At 40.9% G+C, this 15,023-nt stretch overlaps 1 protein-coding gene and 1 non-coding gene across 8 annotated transcripts in view; both read right to left on the reverse strand.

Moving 5' to 3' along the window:
* LOC144132628 (uncharacterized) overlaps positions 1-15,023 on the reverse strand; it is a 75,959-nt gene that overhangs the window by 47,850 nt on the left and 13,086 nt on the right. For 6 of the 7 annotated variants that reach the window (XM_077665160.1, XM_077665166.1, XM_077665164.1 and 3 more), the window contains exons 2-8: positions 14,464-14,531; positions 12,248-12,296; positions 11,034-11,104; positions 7,676-7,724; positions 6,314-6,384; positions 3,318-3,366; positions 2,139-2,209 (exon numbers count right to left, since the gene is read on the reverse strand). In XM_077665160.1, the coding sequence (XP_077521286.1) occupies positions 2,139-2,209; positions 3,318-3,366; positions 6,314-6,384; positions 7,676-7,724; positions 11,034-11,104; positions 12,248-12,296; positions 14,464-14,531 (428 nt within the window). The remainder of the gene's footprint in view (positions 1-2,138; positions 2,210-3,317; positions 3,367-6,313; positions 6,385-7,675; positions 7,725-11,033; positions 11,105-12,247; positions 12,297-14,463; positions 14,532-15,023) is intronic. The other variant, XM_077665163.1, reaches the window with a different exon arrangement.
* On the reverse strand, positions 6,776-6,865 carry LOC144135592 (U6atac minor spliceosomal RNA). The gene has a single exon (XR_013315538.1). It is a non-coding gene; the product is annotated as a U6atac minor spliceosomal RNA (small nuclear RNA).

A 15,023-nucleotide genomic window follows, 5' to 3' on the forward strand; every position in this document is an offset into this window, starting at 1 on the left:
TTGCGGAATTCCTGTGTATCGTATATTTTCTTTCTGTTTTGAGTGATTTGTTGGTTTGTAATTCATGGCTTACCTGAGTTTTTGTTACTAATGAGCGGCATATATGAAAGAATTTTTTTGTATACTATACTATTGTTTGATAAGAAGGCGCCATACATGGAATCGACATCAGCGAGTTTAGCCTTTAGAAAGGAACTGGCTACAAGTGACGTTGTCGGGGGCCAACAAGTCGAAATACGTAGCCCATTCAGACTAGCCATCTCTTGTAACGTACCCAAAGTAAATCAAAATATCTAAATTGGTCTATGGTCATACACTACGGCGCACCTTGTAGGCTATGTGCCACTTTCACACTTTAAAAGTGCTGAAAAGTTTGAAAATAAGTACCTACTAGTGACAAAAAATATGTACCGCACACAAGGTAAGCATACCCAAGAATTCAGAACAAAACTATTTTTGAGCGGGAAACCTTTTATAAACGCATTTTTTTCGTATAATATAAGATTTCATTATAACAATCATTTCGTTTGCAGATCACCCTAAGACAAACTTGTGTTTTTTATTCCTTTTCTTGCAATGGTCAAAAGTGTTCCCTGTTGCTTTTCTATGGTAGTCTGAAATTTTCGATCAATCGATGGAGACACTATAAAAGAGAGATTTTGCTACATATAAGAGTAATGTACCATTACGTTCAAAACTTGCTTAAAAGTGTCTTTCAGTATTCTAATTTTCAAAATTTGTGCCCGAGAAAGCTGGACATGAATAGAAAACACTGAGAAGTGCCAACGTTCAGTACAGATGCTATATAGATTCTTTGAGTTGGATACCTGTTCCTAGGGAATTAACTGCGCTTAGAAGGTGACAATTCTCAGTTTCTTGAGGGGGTTATTTTGGAAAGGAGAAATACCTGCGTGGGCAAAAATTCAGGAAGTGGGCTCTGCCCACTAAACACACCGTTCTGAAAACCTTACTGCTTTCGCTCTACTAAACAACATGGCTATCATAGCATCAGTCTTTGAATAATCTTCAGGTAGGTTTCAGCATTCGGGATCGCTATTAGATCCAAACTTATTTTTGATGTTTGTTTTGCGAATTCTTTTTTCTTCCAGTCAGTAAGTATTTATTTGCAGGAAAATCGCATCATCCTGCGGGCGGCAGAGGCAAAAGGCATGGTTGCCTGACGAGTTCTCTGCCTCCGTAACAAAAGAACCAACCTACAGCAGTACAGAAGAGAGCTGGTACAAAAATGAGAAGCATCGTTACAGATAGTACACGCATACATCCTATTCAACATGGCTGTACTTAAAAACTAAGGACATTTTTTTTTAAAGTTACATTGAAGATTAGATCAAATACCACAAAAACACGTAAAATGTGGTGAACAATTGAAAACAAAATATACATTTATCACCGTTACTTAACAATCTCAACGGCAAACAAAATGGCCCGCAGTTCACGTTTGAACCTTTTTCTGGGTAGGCAGAAATCTAAAATCGCTGCGGAGTTTTTTAACATGTCTGTAACGTGATATTCCAGATCTTGGTTTCCATAATTTGTCCTGACTTTTTCTTTCTGCGTGTGGGGTTACGGATATCATATTGAGCCAAAACAGGTGTGTAAACACTGTGCAGATTCTTTTTATATATTCGCTGTCCGAGTATTCATAGATAGACTTTACTTGCTGGTAAAACATCAGATCGAGAAAAAAGTGGTAGCGTCATCGACAATCTAATAGGGCCGGTGCGGTTTGGTTTGGTTTGGTTTATGGGGTTTTAACGTCCCAAAGCGACTCAGGCTATGAGAGACGCCGTAGTGAAGGGCTCCGGAAATTTCGACCGCCTGGGGTTGTTCAACGTGCACTGACATCGCACAGTACACGGGCCTCTAGAATTTCACCTGCATCGAAATTCGACCGCCACAGCCGGTTTCGAACCCGCGTCTTCCGAGCCAGCAGCCAAGCGCCATAACGACTTAGCCAGCGCGGCGGCCAGGGCCGGTGTGGTTCACAAAAGTTTGGAGGACACGTTTTTGCAGCAGTTGTAGCCTGTCATAATTCCCTTTCGTCGTTGTACCCCCCATGCAAATAACGTGACGCGCTGAATTTGAATCACTGATAGAAAATAGTGGTTCTTTCCTACCTTTGTTGTGGTTTTAGGTCGACCCCAGTAGATGGAGCTCTGGCGACCATAATGCTCCGGTTCAGGTGTGTCTGCGAAAGAGGCGCATTTTGAGTTATCTAAGAAGAATTTTTATTGAAAAGATACAATAGATCTACCGCGGTCTCCTACCACTGGGCGTGGCATCGGTAAAATAATTAAGGCCTGATGATGGCCTAGAGTTGTGTTCACGTGTTTGGCATAAGGTAAATTTAAATGAAAGCGTTAATAACTCGCAGTAATATAAGATTGCGCGACAGAGTAACAATTTCCTCAATGTAGTGATGGAAATTATGTGTGCTGTTGTTGGTGTGATCTGTTCAAAGGATAATTTGGTCAAACGGGAACAATGCTACAGTCAGACTGCGGAGGACTTTCGAAGGCACAGTCTTTTTCGAGTCTTACGTCCTAAACCATCTTCCAAGCCCATGATTGCAAACCCACGAATATGAATAGTTCGAAAAATGTCTTTATTGCTATATGATTTGACATCAATGCTATAATTTCCAGAATCAGCGCTTTGTATTTCAAGGATTTCGAAAATGTCAGGTGTCAAGGATGAAATTTTAACTGCAGGATTCATCATAACAATGCTCCCTCGATAATAAGAACATCTGAATCCTGGCAGAGGAATCAAAGAAGCTAATTATAGTACACATGACTTTTATATCGGCAAATTCCTAAAAGAGAGGGGAGTAGAGGGCGCACCTAATTAACGAATCACTCTATTCGAAACGCTCCTCAAAATTTTCTTAATATCTCGATGTGTCGAAGTGGAGCCTAAAGCGAAGCGAACGACTAATAGCTTTTCGTGCACAGGACAATCATTTATTCAGGATGAAATTTGTTCCGCAAACCTTTAGGATCCCCATACCTACCTGGATAGGAATAAAAGGGGCCTGGCTTATTAATTACGAGTACTATGGCCGAGGTAATTTCGAAATCGGAAAAAAATCGCAGCGGCGAAAACTAGCGGATATGGGAGATAAAGGCGACGATGTTCATCATCGCGCCTTCTAATCTTCTCTTTACAGGACTGTTTTGAGCAGCTGTCAATATGTTTATAGCGTCTTTTTTTATGAACTTCCTTGAATTGGATCTCTCTGATAGTGCAAATTTTACGGACAGAATCAGCGAAAAAGCGAAGCGGGAACAGCTTACCTTCCTCCTGCGGAACGTGATGGACGTTGGCAGACAGCAGGTTGGATCGCTGCACAGAATTTTACAGGTAAAATTACATTTTATATGAAGGGCGTAACCTTTCCGACGTGAAAAGGTGTTAGTGATTCGTGAATAACTAGTGAAAATGCTCTTGTATTGATAGCTTTTTATTTGTTTAGGACATTTAAAATAGGGAACGACACCAAAGTCGTTTTATTGCTACGTATCCAGTACTGTATTATTTGCGCAGTCCTGCTTTCTAAGGCAATTGACAAACCAGCCTGTAAGATCGTTCTACTTTTGTGAAGTTTGTCGATCTGTTCCGAGTGACGCCTTCACTTGGCCCACTTCGTCGTCTCGGACCTTTCCAGCCAATGCACCGTACTCTTCATGATGGCAGGACATGAACTGGCGTCGCATAATATACTTCCTCAACACAGACGCAGTCTTACGGCTTATTGAACATATCACCTTTTCTCGCAGCTCACTGAATATATACACTCTTCCCATTGCGATTTAAAACGCCGCTCCCATCTTCAACTTTTAATTTCGCAGAAGTCTTCGACAGCGACATTCTAACACGAAAATTTCATTGCAAAAATCGTGTGCTCTTTCTGTCACAAAGGCTGTAGAAAATGTTTAAATAGATGCGGCAGAAGTGAAATACAAGTTAAAGCAGGCTATCACTGAGTGACGTTCGGTGCAGTGACACAAATAAAATAGGTTCCCAAATATTGCCATAAGGGATGAGGAAAACAGGGAATACCCTCCATCCACAAAAGAGGGTGTAAAGGCGGTATGTGGATTTCAAAGTTTCCAAGCAACAAGAGGAGTAGGACGCATGCAAGAAGTACTTGAGGCTTGGAGGGCCACTCCTCGACGCAATCTGTAAGCCTTTGCAGAAGAACTTGCATGGCACTGCTATTATCGGTACACGCTGAATCCGCTGAATTCGCTGGGTGTTGGGAGAGTTTATAGACACCTTTGGCGCGTTTCTACTGGGATATGCACCGTCCGCGCCTTTTATTCGACCCTCTGTATTTTAATCTTTTAAAAGGTTTTCGTAAGTGATTAGCAGTCAAGAATAACCTGAAAGGCAGGAAGTTAGTGCTTTTAAATTTCCACACCAGAAATTACCGCTCTGGTGTGGAAATTGTCCACTTTAGCAGGCCACATTCGAGTGCTAACTTGGTGATGAATCGTAAAGGCGCGTCTGATTAATTTTTTACAAACGTTTTGAAACTATACCTATTACTAAAATAGGACGAAAGTATTTTTTTTACTTTTTTCACCTCCTTTATTTAGGACCACCAGTTTTTCAATCTACATGTTCTGAGCAACAACTGCGCTCAGGAAAGGAGTTTTCTTGTTTCGTCAGGCGAATTCAGATCAAGGACATGTTTGACACTGGCAGTCTTCGTGTCATCCACATCTCGTAATTAAAAATTGTTTATTGCCTGCATTCCAAATTTAATATTCTTCGCAGTTTTGTATAATAGCATACTGTTATAATTGTTCTGTATGCGGGAAATGGGAAGAAAGTTAAGGCAAGAAGAGTGCTTACGGTGTCCACACCAGTAAAATTCTCAATTAGCATGCCAGAAAGTTCTTCCCCAGCCACAATGGTATTATTCTCCTTAAGGCATCGCAGTACAGTTTGACATTTACCGCACAGAAGAGTGTTTAGACAGTTCAAAAATAATTTGTTTATTTGTGTTATTCTAATGCACCATCAAGTTCTGACGCTTAGCATTCTTAAGCTTAGCATTATGTGACTCCTGAACGACTTAAACGCTTGAAATATTGATGCATCCTTGAACTTATGATATTCAAGTGAAATATTGATGCATCCTTTGAACTTATGATATTGTTTTGAGCTATTTGGTGGTTTGTAATTCATAATTTTCGTGAGTTTTTGTTACTCAAGAGCGACGTGTGCGAAATATGCATTTGGTAGACTGCTATTGTCTGACAAAAAGGCGCTATACATGGAATCGACATCAGGGAGTGGAGCCTTAAGAATCCAATCTGGGCACTAGGGACGCTGTCGGGGGCCAGCAAGTCAAAATACGTGGCCCATACCGACTTACCCATCTCTTGTAACTTACCCAAAGTAAATCAAAAGATCTAAATTGCCCCGTAGTCGTACACTAAGGCCCGCCTTATAGGTTATATGCCACTTTCAGGCATAAAAGACTGCTGAAAATTTTGAAAACAAGCACCTACTAGTCAAGAAAATACGTACCGCACACTAGGTAACCATACCCAACAATTCTGGACAAAAGCATTATTGAGCGGGAAACGGCTTATAAATGTATTTTTTTCGTAAAATATAAGTTTTCATTGAACAATAATGTCTTCTGCAGATCACCGTTCGGCAGGCTTGTATTTTTTTCCTGTTCTTGCTATTGTCAAAAGCGTTCCCCTTTGCTTTTCTATGGCCGTCTTAACTATTCGATCAATCAATGAAGACACTTTGAAAGAAAGGTTTTGCTACATCTCAGAATAATCGACTATTACGTTGAATATTTCTATAAAAGTATCTTTCAATTTTCGAATTTTAAAAATTTATGCCCGAGAAAGCTCGGCATGAATAGCAAACACTAAGAAGTGCCAACGTTCACTGCAGATGCCATAGGGATTCTGTGCGGTTGATAACTATTCCTAGGAAATTAGCTGAGCTTAAAAAGTGATAATTCCAATTTCTCTCAGGGGTTTGTTTTTAATAGCATAAATACCTGCGTGAGGAAAACACAAAAAATGGGCCGTGCCCCATAGACGCATGGTTTTGAAAATCTTACTGCTTGGCTGTACAAAACGACTTGATTATCATAGTATCAGTCTCTGAATAACCTGGAGGAAGGTTTCAGCATTCGGGATCACTGTTAAATCTAAACCTATTTTTGACTCATGTTTTGCGAACTCTGTACCCTCAATGAAAATTACTTGACGCGCTGCATTTGAATCACTGATAGAAAAAAGTTGTTATTTCCTACCTTTGTTGTGGTTTTAGGTCGACCCCAGTAGATGGAGCTCTGGCGACCATAATGCTCCGGTTCAGGTGTGTCTGCGAAAGAGGCGCATTTTGAGTTATCTAAGAAGAATTTTTAATGAAAAGATACCATAGATCTACCGCGGTCTCCTACCACTGGGCGTGGGATCGGTAAAATAATTAAGGCCTGATGATGGCCTAGAGTTGTGTTCACGTGTTTGGTATAAGGTAAATTTAAATGAAAGCGTTAATAACTCGCAGTAATATAAGGTTGCGCGACAGAGTAACAATTCTCTCAAAGTAGTAATGGAAATTATGTGTGCCTTGGTTGTGTGATCGGTTCAAAGGATTATTTTGTCAAACGGGAACAATGCTACATATATATATATATATATAATATGGTGGAGCTGCCATAAAAAGAATGTAAACCAATAAGCTCCTGCCTGCACCACTGACGTATAACAGGCTAAAAATGAGGTTAAGTGCCGCGAAGTAAGCGGCCTTAACCATATGTGTTGTGAGGCCCAGGGGCCGTTCCGTCCTTATCAAGGGGAGTACAGTCAAACTGAGGGTGACTTTCGAAGGCACAGCCTTTTTGAAGTCCTTCATGCTTAACCATCTTCCATGGCCATGATTCCAAACCCGCGAGAATTCATAGTTAGAAAAATGTTTTTAAGGCTATTTGATTTGACATCACTGCTTTAATTTACAGAAAAGGCGCCTGGTTTTTCAAGGAATTTGAAATTTCAGGTGTCAAGGATGAAATTTTAACTGCGGGATTCATGATAACAATGCTCTTGCTATAATAAGAACGCCTGAAACCTGGAAGAGGAACCTACGAAGCTAATTATAATATGCATATGGCTTTTACATGGACAAAATCCTAATCACCGAGGGGAGGAGAGGGCACACTTGATTAGGAAATCACTCAATTCTGAACGCTCCTCCCAATTTTCTCAATGTCCGGGTGTGTCAAAGTGGGGCCTAAAACGAAGCGAACGACTACAAGCTGTTCGTGCACGGGGCAATAATTTATTCACAATGAAATTTGTTCCGCAGACCTGTAGGACCCGCATACCTTCCTAGATAACACTAAAAGAGGCCTAGCTGAATAATTACGAGTAGTATGGGCGAGTTAATTTTGAAATCGGAGAAAGAAATCGCAGCGCCAAAAACTAGTGGAGATCGGTGGTAAAGGCGACGATGTTTATCACAGCGCCTTCTAAGGTTCCCTTGACTGGACTGTTTTGAAGAGTTGTTAATATGTTTATAGCGACTTTTTTATGAACTTCCTTGAAGTAGGCCTTTCTTACAGCGCAAATTTTATTGACAGAATCAGCGAGAAAGCGAAGCGTGCACAGCTTACCTTCCTCCTGCGGAACGTGATGGACGTTGGCAGACATCAGGTTCGATCGCTGCACAGAATATTTGCAAGTAAACTTACATTTCATATCAAGGGCGTAACCTTTCCATCTTGAAAACGTGTTTGTGATTTGTGTAAAACTTTTGAGAATGCTCTTTGTATTGGTAGCTTTTTTTTTTACGAGATATGGAATAGCGAACGAATGCAAGGCAGTTTTGTTCCTGCGTATCCTGTACTGTCTTATTCGCGCAGTCCTGTCTTCTAAGGCAATTGACAAACCAGCCCGTAAGATCGTTCTACTTTTGGGAAAATTGTGGATGCTTTCCGAGTGTCGCCTTCACTTGGCCCACTTCGTCGTCTCGGACCTTTCCAGCCAATGCACCGTACTTGTCATGATGGCAGGACATGAACTGGCGTCGCATAATATACTTCCTCAACACAGACGCAGTCTTACGGCTGATTGAACGTATCACCTTTTCTCGCAGCTCACTGAATATATAAACTCTTTCCATTGCGATTTAAAACGCCGCTCCCATCTTCAACTTTTAATTTCGCAGAAGTCTTCGACAGCGACATTCTAACACGAACTTTTCATTGTAAAAAGCGTGTGCTCTTTCTGTCACAAAGGCTGTAGAAAATGTTTAAATAGATGCGGCAGAAGTGAAATACAAGTTAAACCAGGCTACCACTGAGTGACGTTCGGTGCAGTGACACAAATAAAATAGGTTCCCAAATATTGCCATAAGGGATTAGGAAAACAGGGAATACCCTCCATCCACAAAAGAGGGTGTATAAAGGCGGTATGTGGATTTCAACGTTTCCAAGACCCAAGAGGAATAGGAGGCGTGCAAAAATACTTGAGGCTTGGAGGGCCATTCTTCGACGCAAGCTCTAAGTCTTTGCAGGAGTACTTGCATGGCATGCGATTATTGGTACTCACTGAATTCGTTGAATTCACTGAGTGATGGCGAGGTTACAGATACGTTTGTTTCGTTTCCACTGGGATATTCAACATCCGCTCTTTTATTAACCCCTCAGTATATTCGCCTCTTACAAGAAAAACGTTACATACTCATAGTCAGGAATAATCAGAAAGGCAGGAAGTTACTGCTTTTAAATTTCCAGAACAGAGATTTTCACTCTGGTGCACATATTGTCCATTTGAAGAAACCTTATTGAAGTGGCCAGTTATGAGCTGATTTTGTTAATGAACTGTAAAGGCTCGTGTGCTTAATTTTTAGCAATACTTTTGAAAATATAGGTATTAATAAGATAGAACAAAGGTATTGTTTTAGATTTATCATCTCGTTTATATTTGACCACCACTTTTGCAATCTGCATGTTCTGAGCAACAACAGAGCTCAGGAAGTGGGTTTTACTCTCTTGTCAGGCGCAACGATGTCAAGGACATGTTTAACACTCGCAGTGTTCGTGTGATCCTCATCTCGTAATTAGGGATTGTTTATTGCGTCTAATTCAGGCTTGATATGGTTCTCAGTTTTGAAAAAAATACCATGCCGTATACCGTTATAAATGTAATGGATGCGGGAAGTTAGACCGAACTTATGGCTGGAGGAATGCTTATTGTGGAAACACCAATAAAATGCTCATTAAGGCTACCAGAAAGCTCTTTTCCAGCCACAGTGGTATCATCCACATTCGGAATTTGCAGTACAGTTTCACTTTTACCTCGTAGAAAACTGTTTATACAGTTCAAAAAAATAATGTGTTTATTTGTGTCTTTCAAATGATCCATCAAGTTTTGACATTTAGCATTCTTAAGCTTAACATTATGTGATTCTTTATTGGATTTAAACGCTTGAAATCTTGACGCATCCTTTGAACTTATGATATTTAAGTGTATCTTATATTTTATTTTTGTTTTGAGCGATTTGCAGGTTTGTAAATCAGGGTTTCCGTGAGCTTTTGTTACTAATTAGCGACATGTGAGAAAGACGTTTTTTGTATACTGCTATTGCCTGACAAGAAGGCCCCATAAATGGAATCGACATCAGGACCCGCCGCGGTGGCTCAGTGGTTACGGCGCTCGACAACTGATCCGGAGTTCCCGTGTTCGAACCCGACCGCGGCGGCTGCGTTTTTATGGAGGAAAAACGCTAAGGCGCCCGTTTGCTGTGTGATGTCAGTGCACGTTAAAGATCCCCAGGTGGTCGAAATTATTCCGGAGCCCTCCACTACGGCACCTAATTCTTCCTTTCTTCTTTCACTCTCTCCTTTATCCCTTATCTTACGGTGCGGTTCAGGTGTCCAACGATATATGAGACAGATACTGCGCCATTTCCTTTCCCCAAAAACCAATTATTAAATTATTAATATTACATCAGGAAGTGGTGCCGTTAGAAACCAACTGGCCACTAATGACGCTGTCGGGGGCCAAAAAAATCTAAATACGTGGCCCATACGGACTTACCCATCTCTTTTAACTCCCCAATGAAAGTCTAAAGATCGAAATTGAACCGTAGTCGTACACTGCGGCGCATTTTATAGGTTATGTGCCACTTTCAGACATTAAATACTGCTGAAAAGTTTGAAAATAAGTACCTACTAGTGAAGAAATTACGTACCTCACACTAGGTAAACATACCCAGCCATTCTGGACCACAGCATTTTTGAGTGGTAAACCGTTTATACATGCAATTCTTTTCGTTTAATATAAGATTTCACTAAAATAATCATATTATATGCAGATCACCCTACTGTAGTCTTGTATTTTTTTAATTCCTCTTCTTGGAATTGCCAAACCGCTCCCCCATTGCTTTTCTATGGCAGTCTTAACTGTCCGATCAACCGATAGAGAAACTAAAAAAAAGAAATTGCTTCATATCAAAATATTGGACCATTACGTTCAATATTTTCTTAAAAGTGTCTTAGTATTGTATAATTTTCAAAATTTGTGGCCGGGAATGATGGACATGAACAGGAAACATCAAGAAGTGCCAACGTTCACTACAGATGCCATAGAGATTCTTTGCGTTGTTTAACTGTTCCTAAGAAGTTAGCCGCGCTTAGGAGGTGAAAATTCCCATTTTATCTCAGGGGATCATTTTAGATAGGAGAAATACCTGCGTGGGCCAACTTCATAAAATGAGCCGTCCCCATTAGACACCTGATTGTGCCCTCTAGACACATGGTTCTGAAAACCTTACTGCTTTCGCTCTTTTAAACAACTTGATTACCATAGCCTGGGTTTCTTAATGATGTCCTGGAAGGTGTCAGCTTTCGGGATCACATTAAATGAACACTTTTTTTAAATTATGCTTTGCGAACCATGTGCCCCCAATACGAATAACGTGACGCGCTGCCTTTGAATCACTGAGCGACAAAAGTGGTTCTTTCGTACCTTTGTTGTAGTTCCAGGTCGACCCCAGTAGATAGAGCTCTGGCGAGCATAATGCTCCGGTTCAGATGTTTCTGCGAGAGAGGCGCAGTTTCAGTGATTAAGCGAGGATTTTTAATGGAGAGACAAAAGAAAATCTAAGATAAAAGTAAACTTTTCGATCCCACTGGGCGTTGGATCGGAAAAGTAATTAGGGTCTGATGTTGGCCTAGTGTTGTGTTCTTCATGTTTGGCAGATGGTAAATTTAATTATAAACGTTAACAACTCACAATAGTATAAGATTCACCCGCAGAATTATAATTTCCACAAAGTAGTGATGCAAGTCATGTCTGTTTTTGTTGGTATGATATGTTGAAAGGATGATTTAATCAAACGTGAACAATGCCACAGTTAAACGCGTAAATACGGGGTTTGGGAGCTGAGGGTAACATTCGAAGGCAAAATCTGTTTCAAATCTTTCGTCCTAACCCATGTTCCAAGCCCATGATTCCAAACTCAGGAGTAATACTAGTTTTAATAATGTTTTTGAATGGTATTTGATTTCGCATCATTTCTTTATTTCACAGAAAAGAAACTTGTATTTCAAGGAATTTTTAAATTTTAGACTGCAAGGATGACATTTTAGCAGCAAGATTTATAACAATGATTCGCCCGCGATAAGAATGTCTGAAACGTGAGGTAGCATGCGAAAATCTAGGAGAGGTATCTAAGAAACTGACTATAATACGGACATGGCTTTTATATGGGCAAATTTTTAATCAGAGAGGGGAGGAGAGGGCACGATTGATTAGCCAATAACTCAATTCTGAACGATCCCCCCGAATTTCTTCATGTCCGGGTGTGTCGAAGTGGGGCCTAAAACGAAGCGAACGACTACTAGCTGTTCGTGCACCGGAAATCATTCATTTGGAAAGAAATTTGTTCCGCAATGAAATTTGTTCCGCAAATACAAGAGGCCTGGCTGATTAACTACGAGGAGTATTGACGAGGTAATCTTAAAATCGGAGAAAGAAATCGAAGGATCGAAAACTGGTGTAGGTTTGAGGTGAAGGCAACGACGTTTATCATCCTTTAAACGTTCGCTTGACTGGGCTGTTTTGAGGAGTTGTAGATGTGTCGATAGCGGCTTTTTTAAAAATTTTCTTGAAATAGGCCTTTCTGATAGCAGAGATTGCATGGAAAAAATACGCGAAAAAGTGGAGCGTGAACTGCTTACCTTCCTCCTGCGGAACGTCAGCGACTGTGGCAGATATTAGGGTCAAGGGCTGCACGAGATTTTACAGACAAAATTATGTTTCCTAACAAGAGCCTAGCCATTTCTGCATGTACAGCTGATCGTTATTTGGGAGAACTTTCTAAAGCGCTCTTTACACTCATTATTTCAATGCACGTTCAGAAAAGAAATTTTGCGCACCTGCGCAATAAACAATCATAACACATACATATGAGAGAGTCGAAAGCAAGAAGAAGCACAAATAATTGGTGATCCCAACGACCAGTTTTTTCAGAATGACGATAGCAGGGCGCTTTGTGCCTACATGTGAATCGCATAAGGCGGGTGAGAACATCAGAGATTATTCTGCAGAATATTTAGAAGTTCAACTACCGTTCGGACTTTCCTTGTGTTCTATGCTTTCGCAATCACTATACAAAATCTAGCTCATTGGAGCGTTTTTTTTTGCGACTGTGCCGGCAAGCAAAGTACGTCGACTTGGGCGAGCAAGATGGCTCTGTTGTGGGCGATGTGTGTCAAGAACTGTAGAAATTATAAATTGGAGATAGTGTAGTGTCTCTTGCAACGGCCAACCTAGAGCACAATTTTAATGATCTGTCTGTGCTTGATATGAATTCAATGTTTAGATCTGATTCTTATGCAATTAAACATTCTGACCTACGGGTATACGGAGAATGGTGCCTGCGCAGTCAGCCGGGTTATACGACCGCTGCTGGTGTCACCTTTAAGAAGCATTAAAAATGCATCACCCATAAGCTGTTGGTGCTCTGAATAATGCCACCGTGTGGTTTTTGAAAATGCATTTAGCTTGCTTTTTTTAACATTCTCTGTTGTAAACAGTGCCTACCGCTCGGTTTTGTGTTTTAAAAGATACTGTAGGTTAGCTTTGGTCGATTCCTTGACATCAGTCAAGGGGGGTGCAAGAACGAAACAGAACCATAGTGGAAGTGAAAGAGATTTAGCCGCCTTAGTAGCGGGGACAGATTAACCATTCGGTTCTAGGAGGAATGCCTTTCTGCTACAAAGTTTTAGTAGAGCACAGTAGGTTATAATTTGTGCCAAATTAAAGTGCTTTGCATAAATAAAGGGTATTCATTGTTTGCTTTGGAAGGAAGCACGAGTTGTACCAGAAGCTAAGAAATTGTAAAAACGCTGATTCGAGAGATAAAAGTGCAGTTAATTTGCCATTTTGACCCTAGAAATAATGACGTGAAATGACTACTCAGCCAGAGACCGGGCTTTTCTTTCTTTCTGTAGCGCAAACAGTATCCTCACGTGTAATCGCTGGTTATGCAATGCGAAAAACAGGTTTTCTATAATCTTAAGAGCTTTTGGCGTGTGACTTGATACCATTAACCTGACTTTATTCTATCCAGCTATTCTTCTCGGTGAAATTGTTTCAATCGCTCTATCCGCGTTCATCAACGATTGTGCGGCAGTGGAAGGCGTATTTAAGGCTGAGAAAATTGAATTTATAAATTTTGCCGCTTGTCAATTCAAGCTCGTGATGTCTAAAGCGAGGAAAATTGGTTGTCGTCGTCTTGAGCAGCTTACAATGCCTCCGTGATCGGGGAAAAAAAGTCGGTGTCGATGCATATAGTTTACTTGTGAAACCATGGCGCCCTCTGGATATCCTGCTTTGATATTATCCCGTTGATGAAAGTTCCGTTTTCGGAGAGAGGCGTCTCGCTGTAGTTAGGATGCAGCAATCTATATATCGCTCTAGAGAACGTACAATATTCCTCAAGCATCCCTTCAAGCATTACTCTAGCCATTGGCTCCCATGACAATCAGAGCTGTAAGCGCACAGGGCGAAGCTGAGAGAGAAAGGATTACCAAGGTGGGAAAGCTGTTACTAGGCGTTGAAACTTCTATGAGGGAAGAATATGGCCTAATATCAGGAATAAAAAACAAAGAGGCAACCAAAAACAATCGAAGCATCACCTGCTGCACACTTCACAGAGTGGAGCCTGGTAGAATGAATAAAATCATTGGCCATGAACCAGATCAAAAGGCTGTTCTGAGAATAAACGCCAAATGGTTATCCTTATACCTTTAATTTTTGTTTCCCTGAGAAATGACTCTCGTGATGCTTAAGCAAGCAGCTATTTTGGGGACTAGAATTTTCAGTTCCATGTTTGCTTGATACAGATGAACTGGAGCGATTTTTTTTATTCGTGCTTAGCCATTGTTCCTACCTTTCTGGTTGGGCGTCGCTGCCTGTCGAAGGAGCTCCGGTCACCATTATATTCTTGCGCTGATGATTCTGCAAGAGATACGTAAGAGTGACCTAAGTCACGTGCAGTAAGACATGTTCTCAGGTCTGCAAGACAAATGTAACGGCAGCATTAGTCGCGTGCAGTATGTAATTCGCCTCAAGCCGTCCTGAGAAGCACATGGTATCTCTTCATGGTGAAAAAATATCGAGATCTCTGCTTTCTCGCCGGCTTCTTCCTCAAACCTTTTGTTCTATAGTCACATGACAACGTCCCCAAGAGTCTCGAAATTGTTAGCACACATAGAAGAACGTGATACATTGCCGTTGTTTAGCACCTAGAGCGTTATCTCTTCTTTATGAACAGCATTATTCCACTCGCTCGGTAAATGCGCAGTGCCATCGCCATGTCATGACAGTGAAGCAAATGTCTGAACCAATATAGAAGGAATGAGAGGACACCGCGAACCGTGCGGTACACTACAAGGCCTCACTGTGCCAATCACAAATGCGTTAAAGGAAAAAAAACTAGAGCGTTCATGT

The sequence above is a fragment of the Amblyomma americanum genome, chromosome 5 (assembly GCF_052857255.1).
Source record: "Amblyomma americanum isolate KBUSLIRL-KWMA chromosome 5, ASM5285725v1, whole genome shotgun sequence".
In the NCBI taxonomy this organism is placed as follows: domain Eukaryota; kingdom Metazoa; phylum Arthropoda; class Arachnida; order Ixodida; family Ixodidae; genus Amblyomma; species Amblyomma americanum.